This window comes from Pterocles gutturalis, unplaced genomic scaffold (assembly GCF_000699245.1).
Source record: "Pterocles gutturalis isolate BGI_N339 unplaced genomic scaffold, ASM69924v1 scaffold5, whole genome shotgun sequence".
NCBI lineage: Eukaryota > Metazoa > Chordata > Aves > Pterocliformes > Pteroclidae > Pterocles > Pterocles gutturalis.
Genome location: NW_010140525.1, coordinates 311 through 13,488, shown reverse-complemented (window position 1 = coordinate 13,488; position 13,178 = coordinate 311). Strand labels below are relative to the sequence as shown.

Here is a 13,178-nt window from a genome sequence, read left to right as displayed (position 1 = left end):
CAGCCCTCCCACAATAGGGAGTGGTTTTCTGCAGGAAACGGGCAACACACCAGATTCTTCCAGCTTCTGCTGGCTTCTCGTCTCTGGCCGCCTCGCTCACTTCTAGTCTTTCCCAACCCCCAAAACTAGAATAAATTTCCTAATTAACATCTCACAGAAACCTTCATAAAATGTACAACATGGCCGTTGCAGCCTCTGCTCTGAGTGTCCAGATTGCAAAGGCTCTGTGTGCAAACTGTCGATCGGCAAACGAGGAGCTGGATGAAGGCTGAGACAAACCACACGGACCTGACGGCCCCGGCGCCGCTGGAGAAAGTGCTCCTGGAGATGGGACACTGCAACGCTACACGGGGGTGCAGAGGGAGAGAAATCCCCCCATCCCCAAAAGAGCGGATACCCTGCAGAAATCAGGACGTATCCTTTCACATTCTGCAGAAGCACCTAGAACGCCATTTGGAAAGGTACATAACAATGACATTTCGAAGCCTCAAGTCTGACACGCTCTCTGTGGGTTCTGCTCACTTTCCTAAAAAGCTGCGAGAAGCCAGAGGACTGACTGATGTACCCTTTGATAGTACCTGGCTGACAGGAAGTGATGATTAGTATCGCTGCCTGGTCTGTCCACAGAACCGCCCGAGTCGAAAGGGACCCCAGAGGACCACCTGGTCCAGCCTCCCGTGGGAAGGGAGCAGAGATGAGATTATCTAGCGTCTGTCCCGTCGCCCTGCGAAAACCTCCAGTGTCGGGGACTCTACCGCGTCCCTGAGGAGGCTGTTACGGCGGCTGATTGTTCTCACTGCAGAAAATTTCTTTCTTGTATAAAGTCGAAACCTCTCCTGGTGCAACTTGCACCCACTGCCCCTTGTCCTCTCCAGGCGGCTCCCTGTGAAGGGAGAGCCGCTGTCCTCTCTGCAGCCGCCCTTTAAGCACGGGACAACTGCAATGAGGGTCCTTCTCCTGAGCCACCTCTCCTCCGTGGTGAACAGACCTAACTCCCTCAGTGTTTCCGCACAGGGCAGCTCCTCCAGCAGTCTGACCACCTTTGTGGCCTCCTTTGGGCCCTCTGTTCACACGTGAGAAGGTCACCGTCAGCCACCAAGCACGGGATGGTGTGCGGCACCTTCCCCCTCCTCCTGTCTTGGAGCTCCTCGCCTCCTAGCTCAGGAGAACAAGAGGAAGACTGTTCACCCAACGCCTGTAAGGTACAGAAAACAAATACAACCTGAAGGACATGCTGAGGGAGTGAGGAACTGAGTCAAAGTGCGAGTAACAGAAAGCAAACCAGTTCCACAAGTTCTGACAGGAGCTGAGGTACCCAACCGAACAGCTCATCCACTGTGTGCCGTAAAGGGACGGAGCGCAGAAGGCACCAACCCAGGACACACAGGTCAGACGGCGGGGGCTGCCGGTCAGAAGAGTTCCAGGTAACACATAAATCAAAATACCCCACACTAGAGAAGTTTCCACAAGGTAAAGGAAGCTCAGTTCCTCTAGACCGGGTAAAAACAGTGTTAATAACCCCAGAAAGTCTCACAGACCTTACATGTCATGCTTCAGGCATAGTGCACTTAAACAGAAACAATTTTGAAGTAGAAAAAATATATATAGGAAGCTGCTAATTTCAGCCTAGTTGAGCCAGGAAAGCATTCGCTTTCCTGCAAGCTTCTCAACAGTCTCACTACAGTAAGAGACTTGGTACCACATTTTCCCTTCTAATGTGACACAAATACAGTGTTTTGTGGCACAGACTGTCGTATTCCCTCAAGTTAATTTTATAAACAGGAATGCAAACACCCTCTAAAGGGATTAAAAATCAAGCTGCTTGCCACTTCTTGAACAGGATGTTCTCAAAGAAGCTTCTAGTGGAAATGAAGAATAGCGGATCGTAGACAGTTGAACTGGGAGAGCATGGTAAATCCCAAATGGGACACCATTACACCGTGGAGTGCAGCCCGAGCCCAAGAAAAGGGAGGCTTGCAACCCACAGCAGGACAGGGAGCCTGGAAAAGCAACAAGAAGTAGTGTTAACCATGAAGAAAAGGTTCCTGGGAACACCTGTCCGACCTCTGTACACAAGCTACAAAAAGAAAGTATTCTTCTGCAAACTACTATTTTCCTGGGTTTTGCTGCTTTCCTCACAAAAAACTTAGTTGTTTTGTAGACAGCAAATGCAGACATCAAATGAATGAGTGACAGAGAAAACAGGACGTAAGTTTAAAAATTCTGGACCATTATCCAGAAGATGCTGTAAACCAAGTCGAACATGATTGTTCAGATCACGCTCTGCCCCCGTCCCACGCGGCTGCATTTCCTGTGCTGCTTCAGCCCGTCCTTCACACAACCTTTGAGGCTGGAAGGGACCTCTTGAGATTTAGCCCAACTCTTCCCCACCCCCACGAGCAACCCTTCTCCCCGTTCCCTCTGAGCGGGGCAGGAGCCGTCTGTGCTGTCACTGGCACGCCTCAGACCACCACTCCCGAGGGGACACAGAGCTACTCAGACCCTGGAAGAGTCCCAGTGCTAGTAACAGGGTTCATAATACCCTCCCAAGAACCTCACGGGCGCAACAAAAAAAACCCCCACCCCCTTTGTTCCACCCAGGGAGACCTAAAGCGCAAGGAGAAGGGACCTGTGAGCGCACCGCGTAATGCTGTACCCAAGGACACTGAGCAGCCAGCTCTGTCCCAGCATCTCCATAAAGTACGATAATTATCCCATAATTAGAACATAAAGCTGTCTCAATGTACTCATACCTGTTCCAACAGGTTCCTAAGTGGGAGTTAAAATAACTGCAAAACCCCGTGACACAGCATTGCTCCACCACCTGCTGGCACAGGGGACACACGGGGCATCCAGAAAGCAGGGCGCAGTGCCTTTTACATTTAAAAGCTGACGTATGAATATTAAATTAACACCTGCCATCCTTAAAAGGGAGAAATAAATGCGGAATTTCCAGACAAACAAGAGGAAAGCATTTCCCAGGTCTCAGGGGGCCAGGGGGGAGCAGGGGAGCCTGGGCTCCCTCTAGGCGTCAGAACAATGCGCCGTCAATAGGCTTTCTGCAGAAACCCTGAATTCTTTTTTGCCGCTCCATCAGTTTCCACTACGCTCCCTCCCTCTCACCAGCACAAAAAAGGTAATTTTTAACCCAGAATCAAATCAAATTTCATCACGTGACTGCACAGGTAACGTTGGACTCTCCAATTCTACCGAAGCCAGCTCAAACTGAAGTGGTAACTGCACCTTTCTCATCAGTCAGCCCTACCGCTACAAAACGCAGATTGCCCTCCTAGAAGAAGATTATTGACAATAATCTTAGAATAAACAAAAAATAGCACAGCAGACAATCAAAAAACTGGACAAAACCTGTAGGGAACATGGCTCATTTCATGACAAGACTACCATGCAGTACATTCCAGCACAAAAAGAAAGCAGAACATGGCACAGAAACCACAAAAGGCATTAACAGTCAAAAAAAGTGATCTTTACCAACCAACAAGGAAAGCTCACTTCTTGGTCATCCTTAGGCAGTAGTAATTTCAAGGTAAAATTAATTATTTGCAGAGGCCACAAATAATTTTTTCTAACCTTCAGCTGGCCTAGAATTTCAAGACACTGGTTTTTCCTTTTATACACAGACCTAGCCAGTGACATTTTTCAACTCTGAGACCAGACTGTGCCCAACACACCATCTGGGTCTGCTCCTGGTGGCCATATCCACTGTGCTGGCCTCAAGAGCAATGCTTCAGTGCTTCCAGCCATTGAGAACTCTAAGAAGATAAAGGACAGAACACATCATGCCAAAGGATAACCAGAACCACTCATATCAGAGCCTGGTACCAATGTGAAGTGTTGGCGGAAGCCAGTTGTCCACAGGATCCCATCCCATTCTGCTTACTGCCCACCTCTAGCTGCAAACAGAACCTCAGTGCAGACTTCTGAGCCTCTGGTTTGGGAGCGCTGGCCACAGGGTTCTTGATGATGGGTCAGAATGACGAGAGTCTTCTCTTTGTAAGCATGCCAGTGCCACAGCACGCCTTGCTGGCTTCTAGCGCTCCCCTGCCAACCACGTTTCAGAAGAGTGTTGTCTCCTTCCTCAAGCAGGCTGAATGTGCTCCATTTCCTCCTGAAGGAGGTCTAGAGGCAGACTGGAGGGGCAGAGACCTTGATTCTCTTTCCAGGAGCAAATTATATTATCCTCTAGTCTTTGCAACACTGTCAGTATACTATACCAACATATTTTAACTAGCAAAATAAGCCTGCCTAAACCTGCGCTGTACTAACACAGTTAGACTGTCGTACACACGGTGAGACAGTCTTACGCCTCTCCTTCTCATAAGCATGAAACAGGCAGGCTATGTGCCCAAAAACAAGTTCTTCAAACACATCTTCAAGATGCGACCTCCATGTGCAAGCTTACACTGTGTGTGCAAATTCTGAAATGATCTTTTTGCACTTTCAAAGTAATCCAGTGGCTACTCGCCCGCTGCCTGTTGCTATATCCATATACAGACAAAATGTGCATCTTACACTTAGTTTCTTCAAATCTCACAATACCCAAGATTAAATGGAAGAGAAAAGAAAAGGTGAATTTGAATGGACATACTGAAAATCTTCCAGGGAGATACACTGAAAACTGCACAGAGAAAAAAGTGGCAATATCAGCCCACACCTACAAAAAATAAATCTCTGTCTCTGGCTGCAGCAACAGATTCCAGCAGCTTCCCTTGTATTCTGGAGGCCATGTGTCTCAGCAAGCAGATTGCGCCCAGTCGCCTGACAGAGAATATCCTCACCCTCTGTCCCAAGGAGAACAGATGATTTCTGCCAGGTCAGCAAACTGGCTATTAGGGAATATTTAATCACTCTTAACCAGTACCCATAGTACCAGTATAAATAGAGTATCTGCAAGAGCAGGAGACTCATTGAGACAAAGACAACAAGGAACAACAGCTAGAAGCTCTTATTGGAAAACATACAGAAATTTTAATCCATTGGAACGATCCACCTAGACGTTGTCTGACCTCTCACTACCCAGAGCCTCAAAAAAATCAACACTGGATATCTTTACGGTCTAACTCCATCAAATGTCATAACACTGATGCAAAATTCATGCAAAATTGTCTGGTCTGGGTTAAAAAAAAAAATCACAGCATGAATTGCTGATGTACAAGCTTTCTTTCTAATACTTTAAAGGAGTGCCTGGGGAAAGACTGAAGAAGTTTCTTCTCCGTTCAGCAGCTTAGAGGCAAGTGAAAGGTAAGATAACAGTTTTGTCCACAAGAAAAATAAATGGAAAATTTGCACCTGATCTACCAAAGCCAAAATGAAAAACTGACTGCAGCAGCAAAGACCCCAAAATGTTCACATGCTTCATTTTCTGGCACTTAATTAGCCAGTTTCACAATTCCTGGATACCTGCATTTTGAAGAACAAAGACCTGTAACATAACGTACCTGTCCCTGTATTGAAAAGGACTTTTATTTTAGCGGAGAGGAGTTTGTTTCAAAGGATTTCTGACACGCAGTGAATGGTATCATCTTCCTCTAGCAGCAGAGGTTGCAATAACATCCACGCAGCTGCTGTAACAGGAAAATTTGGCAAGAACCTGGTAGGTGGTAGAAAAACTGCAGGGAGAAGAGGGCAGAACCCTCTGTCAAAGGGGTTCAGTGATCACAGTATAACCGCCAGCAGAAGCTGGAACCGAGCCAGGGAACGCTGCTACCAGCCATTCAATTCATGCTACAAAAAAAGACAAATCACGTCACAGAAAGAATACCGAGCATTCCGCTCAGAACAACAACGCCTCCTCTGCCCTTCCCGCACTCCCCACAGGTCTGCTCGCCCTCAGGGTCAGCATGTGCAGAACACGTCGCTGGCTTTCCCCCTCCTGTCCCGCATCCCGCACTGACACGCGGAATTTCAAACATCACCGTCTTCTGCCCGACAGCGACACAGGGCCCGCAGGAGCGGCCTGAGGAACACCAGCCCCTTCCCAACAGCAGGTGTCCCGGCCACAGGAAGGCACCAACAATGATATTTACAATTCCACTCTGCGAAGAACATATTCAAACCCACGGGAGGGGGGAAGCACGCTGGCTTCCACAGGGGTGCAACAAAAACATCTTGGGCAAGACCATCGCCACGAGCTAACGGTGTTCGAGGTCAGCCCCTTGAAGTCTTCGAGGCAGGCAGACATGAAATCACACCTGTGAACACACCGAGCCTTGCTCAAATCAGCGTGACGTACGAAGTCAAGTACCTTCACAGCTATTAAAATTACACCAGTAGTTACCACAAAACAATCAGAAATGTAACTTGAAATATTCTATTGAGCATGGTGTATTTCCTAAAGCACACTTTGACTGTCCACTGGTTTATAATTCTCTTCTCTAGTTCTCTATCAAAAGCAGCATTCTTAATTTCAATTTCAACTCAAATAGCTTTGAGAAATCTCACAAGCTGAAATACAAACGTAGATCTGCCACCTGCTCCAGAAAATAAAAAGTTCTTGCATTCAACTTAGGCCAGTGTCTACTGAACCTGCGGCGCAGCAAAGCAGGAAATGCAGTTACACCCTCGTACCAGCAACGCAGCAAAACACACCAGACCTTAGAGAAGGGGGAAGCTGATTGCATTTGCCAAAAAGTGAAAACAAACCAGGTTTCACTCAATCTCACAAGCACCAGCAAGCATTTGATGCCAAAGCAGCCTGCCCAGCAATCGGGCAAGCAGGAGAAGAATGTTCCAGCTGCCCACCCGGGGCGTTATGCCTGGCCCAATGTCAGCATCAGGAGGTCCAGGATCTGGACCTGGAGGGCAAGGGACACCAGCTGTCAAGTTCTGCTCTTATCTCTTGGGCTCCTCCTCGGTGGGCAGCCGCATGCAGATTTTACAGGTTTCAGACAGGCCCTTTCATACCAGTCTGTAGCTGACAGCCATGCCCATCGCTGTCCCCTGCCACCCCCGTGCATCACCACCATCTGTTCGATCTGTTTGCTGTGCTCTGCCTCCACAGGGTGTCCCGTGCAACGGAATACAAACAGGCCGGGGTCTCCCCGACTGGCTGCTAACCCGGGCACTTCGAACACTGGCCATTACAACAGCCCCGTCCCTGCTAATGTGGCGCCTTCACATCCAGACGCCTCCATTCACAGTCCTTCAGCCCTTCCACTGCTGCTCCTCGCAGGAGTGCCAAGGAACGTGTGCACGGCCACAGCAGCATCACAGCAGATCAAAGTGGACAGAGGGAAAGGGCAGCACTCGTTTTTCCCCCACAACAGCGTCTGCCTGAGCCCTGAAGGCACGTACAAAGCTACGGCTCGCAGGCTTCTGCCCTGCTCAGTACCGACAATACCACAGGTATGGCATGTTTGGGACAAATCATACCATTCATTTTACTGAAAGAAGAGGGAGCTCATACTCCAGGACAGCATTGCCTCCACATACAAATCTCAAACATTTTTACTTCAGTTACAGTCAGAGGCTTGGCACACGTTCTCACAAAGTCTCAGAAAACCTGCACACAGCCTCAGCTCTTGGTCCAGCTCACCTGAGCAAGGGCATGACACTGCCATGAAAAATCCCCAACAAAAACTTCTCTCTAAAGTAACTCCCTCTGCCAAGTCTGAATAAATCGAGGAATCAAGAAGATGAAAGATCTCTCAGAAAGGCAGCAACAAAATAAAATAAATTTATCACATCAGGAGTGTTCTCTTCTGCGGAAGTAGGTGGAAATTGAAACGCATCTCGGTACAGTATGTGTAAGAAAAGAAAAGCCTCCCAAATGAAGAGCCAAGAAAACAACTGCTGCCCGCAGCTAAAAGGTCCCAGAACATTCTCGTTACCCACAGAGACATTGTCAGTTCAAAGATATAGAAAAGCGAAGGATTAGCGAGTCACACAGGCCAGGTTTTTCCCTGTGATTGATGTACGCTCCCTGGTAACATGTCACTGAACCCAACACCATATTAATATTCTGGCACAAAAATCCCTTTTTCCCCCGTTACAGTAAATATGAGGTTCCTGTTTGTTCCGTTGCAAACACTGACCACAACGGGTAAAAATTACCTTAGCTGCTCTGGCTGGTAGTGATCCTGCCACACCTGCCATGTGTGCCGAAAAGATCAGTCCTGAAGAGCTCCAGATGAGAACCAAGCACATGGTCACCAGGAGTTTCGTTATCACACACGCAAAAGTCTTTTTCAAGGCACATTCCAGCATTCTGTTGCCAAAGCTAATTGTCTTAATTGTTCACCCTTAGAAGCTAAAAAGGTTTAAATGCTGGGAAGGCACAGCATCCCCAAAGCTGTCACACCTCAAAACTAAGTTGATTTATTGCAAATAAAGGTTATAAGCAGCCCTCCACAGTGCCCAGGGGTCAAGAACGGCTTTGTGACAACTGCTCTCTCTGGTTCCTGTGGGGTCCTCTCTTCCCGCATGACGTACAGTATTCCTTCAGAAACTGCCGTCCAAAGAGCAAAACCCTGCCTCTGAGCTGAGTTCTGTGCAAACAGCTGTTTCTCTCCTCCTGGCCTGCCTTTCCTTACTATTTCCAGTGAGTCACAGAAAAAGTATTCCAAGGGAGGCAAGGACGGTGGTACTCCACCAGTGTCCTCCCCGCACCTCCCTCCACCCACTGCTCAGAAAAACTCAGTCTGCGTGTGCATTCCAAGACCTTTCCAGAGCCGCTCCCTGCCAGCTGCGTGATGTCGTTAGTGGAACAGCACAGGAATTGCAGAGAAACGCCTCAAGTCCAAACAGGAGCGGATAAGAACTCCCAGATGAAGTGGCGAGAGCTAAACAGCAGCTACCTCAACCTACAACTACTGGTAATAAAATATTACCTATTAATAGTCATTATGACAATCTAACAAGGGACTTGCATCTTATCTGGCAGAAGCAGAAAACAAAACAAAAAAAAACCTCACCCACACACACAAAAAAGCAGAAAACAACCCAAAAAACAGTACCTGACCCAATTTACAAGTGAGAATAAAATAGAAATACAAGGAAATGAAGAAAGTCTTGATCAGCCGGGAATAAAAAGAAAAACCCTGTTTATACGACATAAGAGTAAGTTCTGCCATGTCAATCGGTGCCTTTCTGACCCATTCACCTGAGCTAGAGGGGTCACTTGTGTTGGGAATTACCCAAGTCATGTTCAGGCAAATACCAATTCCTGTTATTTTGTGACTTGGATTATACATTAAGATATCGAGAGTCCTCACACACTTTATCTACAAATACATCAATGTATGAATGAGCTTCTCTCTCAACTTCGCACCTGTAAAAATCCAGTCATGCTTCAATTGTACAAACTGTTTAAAAAACAAGCCTCATTCTAAAGTTAGAAAATAAAAACAAAAGATCTCCAAAAAGGAGTTATACATTTGAAATAAAACATGGGCAAACCAGACAGACGTCATCCAGAAGCCACAGACAGGCTCCCATCTGAGCCCAAAGACTTTGTCAATTAGAGGAACACTTTCTCAGGTTCCACATTACAGGCTGATGACTAAATCACTGCAGATGTTTTCCAAACACAACTAATTGCATCTTTAGATCTTTTCCAGCATGCAATACTGACCAGCAAGTATTAAAGAGAGGACCATTAGGATCTGATGGATTAAATACAGATGCAGCCTGACCTGCGTAAGGCAAAACAGCTTTCACATATCACACCTACAGAGTATGCTTCTGTCTAGTCTGTGAACAGTTTAACATCCAGTGCATTATCTTCTCTTTTTCAAATATCTCATTTGCAATAAAAAAACCTCTTGAGATTAATTCTGTGTAAAAGAGCAACTATCGCATTTCCTTCACAAGCAGATTTAAGCTGTCAGGAACTATTTTAGACATTTTATCTTCAAACAAGAGCTCCTTCAACAACTGGCACCGACACCTTTACAGACACTGATGACCCAGCTTTACAAAGTTACTCAGCTCAAAGTTTTCTAGAGCTTCCCATCCAGCACTAACTCTAGATGTGTTCAATCTGTCCAGAAAGCCGTGTCCTCTCTAATTCTGCCTCTTCAATCTTCTGGGCACCCGGCACCGCTGAAGATGAAGAAGTCTGTTGAAGCAGATCTTGGATGTTTACACCAAATTCCAAGAGACAACAAATATGCCTCCAAACACTTTCAAACTAAACAGTGGGAAACCCAAAAAGACAAAGACCAGATTTTTTTCTTTAAACATTAGATTTCTTCTAGGAAACAAAATTTAACTGGGTCACTTGGCAAACAATTTAGGTTTACTTTTTGCTTAAAGACACAGACAAGGCCCCCCACTCAAAAAAATTGCTCCCCACTTTAAAGAGAAAGCATGCATAACTAATTCTTACAGAAAACCAGTCGATGGGAAAGACCCTTCAGACTTTACCAAACAGGCATGAGATATTAATTTCTCTCAATGGTATCATCAGTTTACGCTAAGACAATCTGTCAGAAAGAGATTGCCACAAGATTACAGACAGTACACTTCAATCCTGAACAGATTAAATCAGCAATAAAGAGCACGCAGCATCCTTTTCTTTCTCAATAGGGAACATCTTCTACAAGAAAAAAAAACCACAGTCAGATTCCATCCTGATGCATGCAAGAAGAAACACACTGCTCAGGCACAATGGAATTTACACAGTTACTGGAAACCACATAATCTAGGGCATCACTCAGAATGAAAACATTTCCTGCTGTCCCAGGGGAAAAGCATGGTACCATCACCCAGCAAGCCGGATAAGGAAACAGGAGAGCCAACAACATTCTAGTTTCCAACTTAGAGAACCTGAAACATTCCGCAGTGAAAGACAAAGCTTGAGAAAGCTTTTGCAGAATTGATAAGCGCCAATTTAATCATGACAATGTCACAATACTCCAGCAGGTCACCCACGCAGGAAAAAGAGGTCAAAACACAACACAGATGAAGAATATTACAGTGCACCAGCCTGACTTCTGGATAAGGACCACAATAAGAAGTTCTCTCAGGTTGTTTCTATTCCAGATAAGTGGAATTCCCTCACCCTCCTGTGAGCACAAGCTGCCGTGTCACAACAGAACAGGGCACTTCTTACAGTTCTACTGCCACAGCTTTTCTGTATAAACTGCTTTGATTTGGAAAGAGAAGGAGAAGAAAAAAAAAAAAAAACACCAAAACACCACACCAACCCAAATCCCAAAAAAACCTCAAACATCCAAACACAAAACACCAAACCTGATCTATTAAACACTTCTTCATAAAGCCATTTTTATTCAAAAAATAAGTATCTGGTCCAAGCACAGTACAGGAATCCCTCTGTTCACAATGTTCATTTTAGCTCCAATTTTAATTTCAATGTCTTTCACAATCTCGAGCAACTTAGTTGCACACTCTGCCTCCCTTTCTCTATCGAGCACGAACAATGCCTGCTTCACAAGACTTGCACCTTAGTAGCTGAAGTCAAAGACTGCTACATAACAACAGAACAACTGAGACAGCTGTTATTTTGTTAAATCAACTCTTTTCCTTCATTAATTGTCTGAATGAAGAAATACCACATGAGTACTAAGCATGGAGATGACACAAAAGCTACACGCACGCTGGAGGGCAGGAGTAAGATCAAAAGTATTTTAACGTACTAAACAAAGATCAGGAAAAATCAAATTTGGCAGGACCAAGTGAAAGGTAACACAGTCAGGAAAACATGATGGAACAAAACTCAGCAGCATACCTTCAAGGAAAAGGGTGGCAACCCAGCAAAACTCTGCTGCATCATACCATTACGACAATGTAGATACCATGCCATAAGGTACAATACCAGGACACCTACCAGAGCACGCAAAGTAATTTTTGTGCTCTTGTAAGTATGCATGTTAACGCGCCTGTTGGAAAACTCTTCTCTGTCCTGGCAGCACACTTCCAGAAAGACATGGAGTGAGCAGGGAGAAGTCAGAACAATACAGGAAAAAGTACTACAGATCTATTAAACAGGACTCACAAAGAAATATGCAAGAATTGGCTTTTCAGTCTAAGAAGAGACCAGTGCAAGGGAAATACACTGTGACAATTTAAATTTGTAAAAGGTTGCAGTTAAGGGGAAGCAAATAACCCATTCTTCATGTCCATTCACAAGTAGAGAGGTAATATTGCACCCAGACATATACAAGTTAGGTAACAGGAAGAACCCATCCAGCGTGTGGAATACTGAAGCACTAGAGCTACAGAGTCCTCATCACAAAAAGTCTTTAAGAATATCTTAGAGAAGCACGTCAGGGTTGCTTGTTTTGGTGTAGGGTGTGTGTGCGGGGGCGGGGGGGTGTTTGTTTCGTTTGGTTTTTTTAAGACAAATTCATATAGCCACTAAGAAACACAGACAAGAGGTAAGCTGCATCCACATAATTACCCTTACCAAATATCAGAACTTCTTTTAAAGCGCCAGCAGTTTCAAAACCACTTTTTCTCACCTCTTTGCTTCCTCCAGATGACAAAGGTATTCATAGGCTACGTTCTGGCGTCGTCTTTCATCCATTTCCTCTGCTGTCAATCTCTCATTATCCAAGACAGCTGCAAAGAGTCAAAACACATTCTCAGGTGGTTGAGGATTGAATGTAACTGAACAGGCACACCGAAAACCAGATCCAACCCTTCCCACAGAAACTCATCCTAGAATCACAGAACGGTTTGGGTTGGAAAGGGCCTTAAAGATCATCGAGTTCCAACCCCCCTGCCATGGGCAGGGACACCCTCCGCTAGATCAGGTTGCTCAACCTGAAAAAAAATAGCTTTTATTTGATTCAGAAAAATTAAGGACAAAGTAACAGATTTGTTTCCTTCCTCCTTGTCACATAAACTTGACATATTCCCTCTTTCCAACTTCTCAGTTTGACTGAGATCCAACTTTTTCCATTTTCCAATTTCTTAGAAACCATCCTTCACTTCCTTATTTTCTTCTAGCTTTGCCCTTCTCTTCCTCAAAATTACATCAGTGACTACATGTCTCTCCACCTATCCTCTGATTTTGGTAGTCAAAGATGAAGGAAGGACAACAATACCTATTCACATCATATAACCCCTTCTGTCTCTTTATAGTCCAACTCTAAAAAAGATGGAAATGTTATTTACAATCCTCCTCTGGAAGGGAATCGTGCAGATCTGCAGCCTGCGTGTTATCTCTGGGTCAGGGTGAGGAACCTACACAGGTC

At 45.5% G+C, this 13,178-nt stretch overlaps 1 protein-coding gene across 1 annotated transcript in view; it reads right to left on the bottom strand.

Annotated features, from left to right (window-relative positions):
• Nucleotides 1-12,535, bottom strand: part of IQGAP1 (IQ motif containing GTPase activating protein 1) — a 58,930-nt gene extending 46,395 nt beyond the window's left edge. Inside the window, exon 1 of the mRNA XM_010083705.1 lies at nt 12,441-12,535. Coding sequence (XP_010082007.1) covers nt 12,441-12,505 — 65 coding nt within the window. The 5' untranslated portion in view covers nt 12,506-12,535. The remainder of the gene's footprint in view (nt 1-12,440) is intronic.
• Nucleotides 12,536-13,178: the final 643 nt, after the last annotated feature.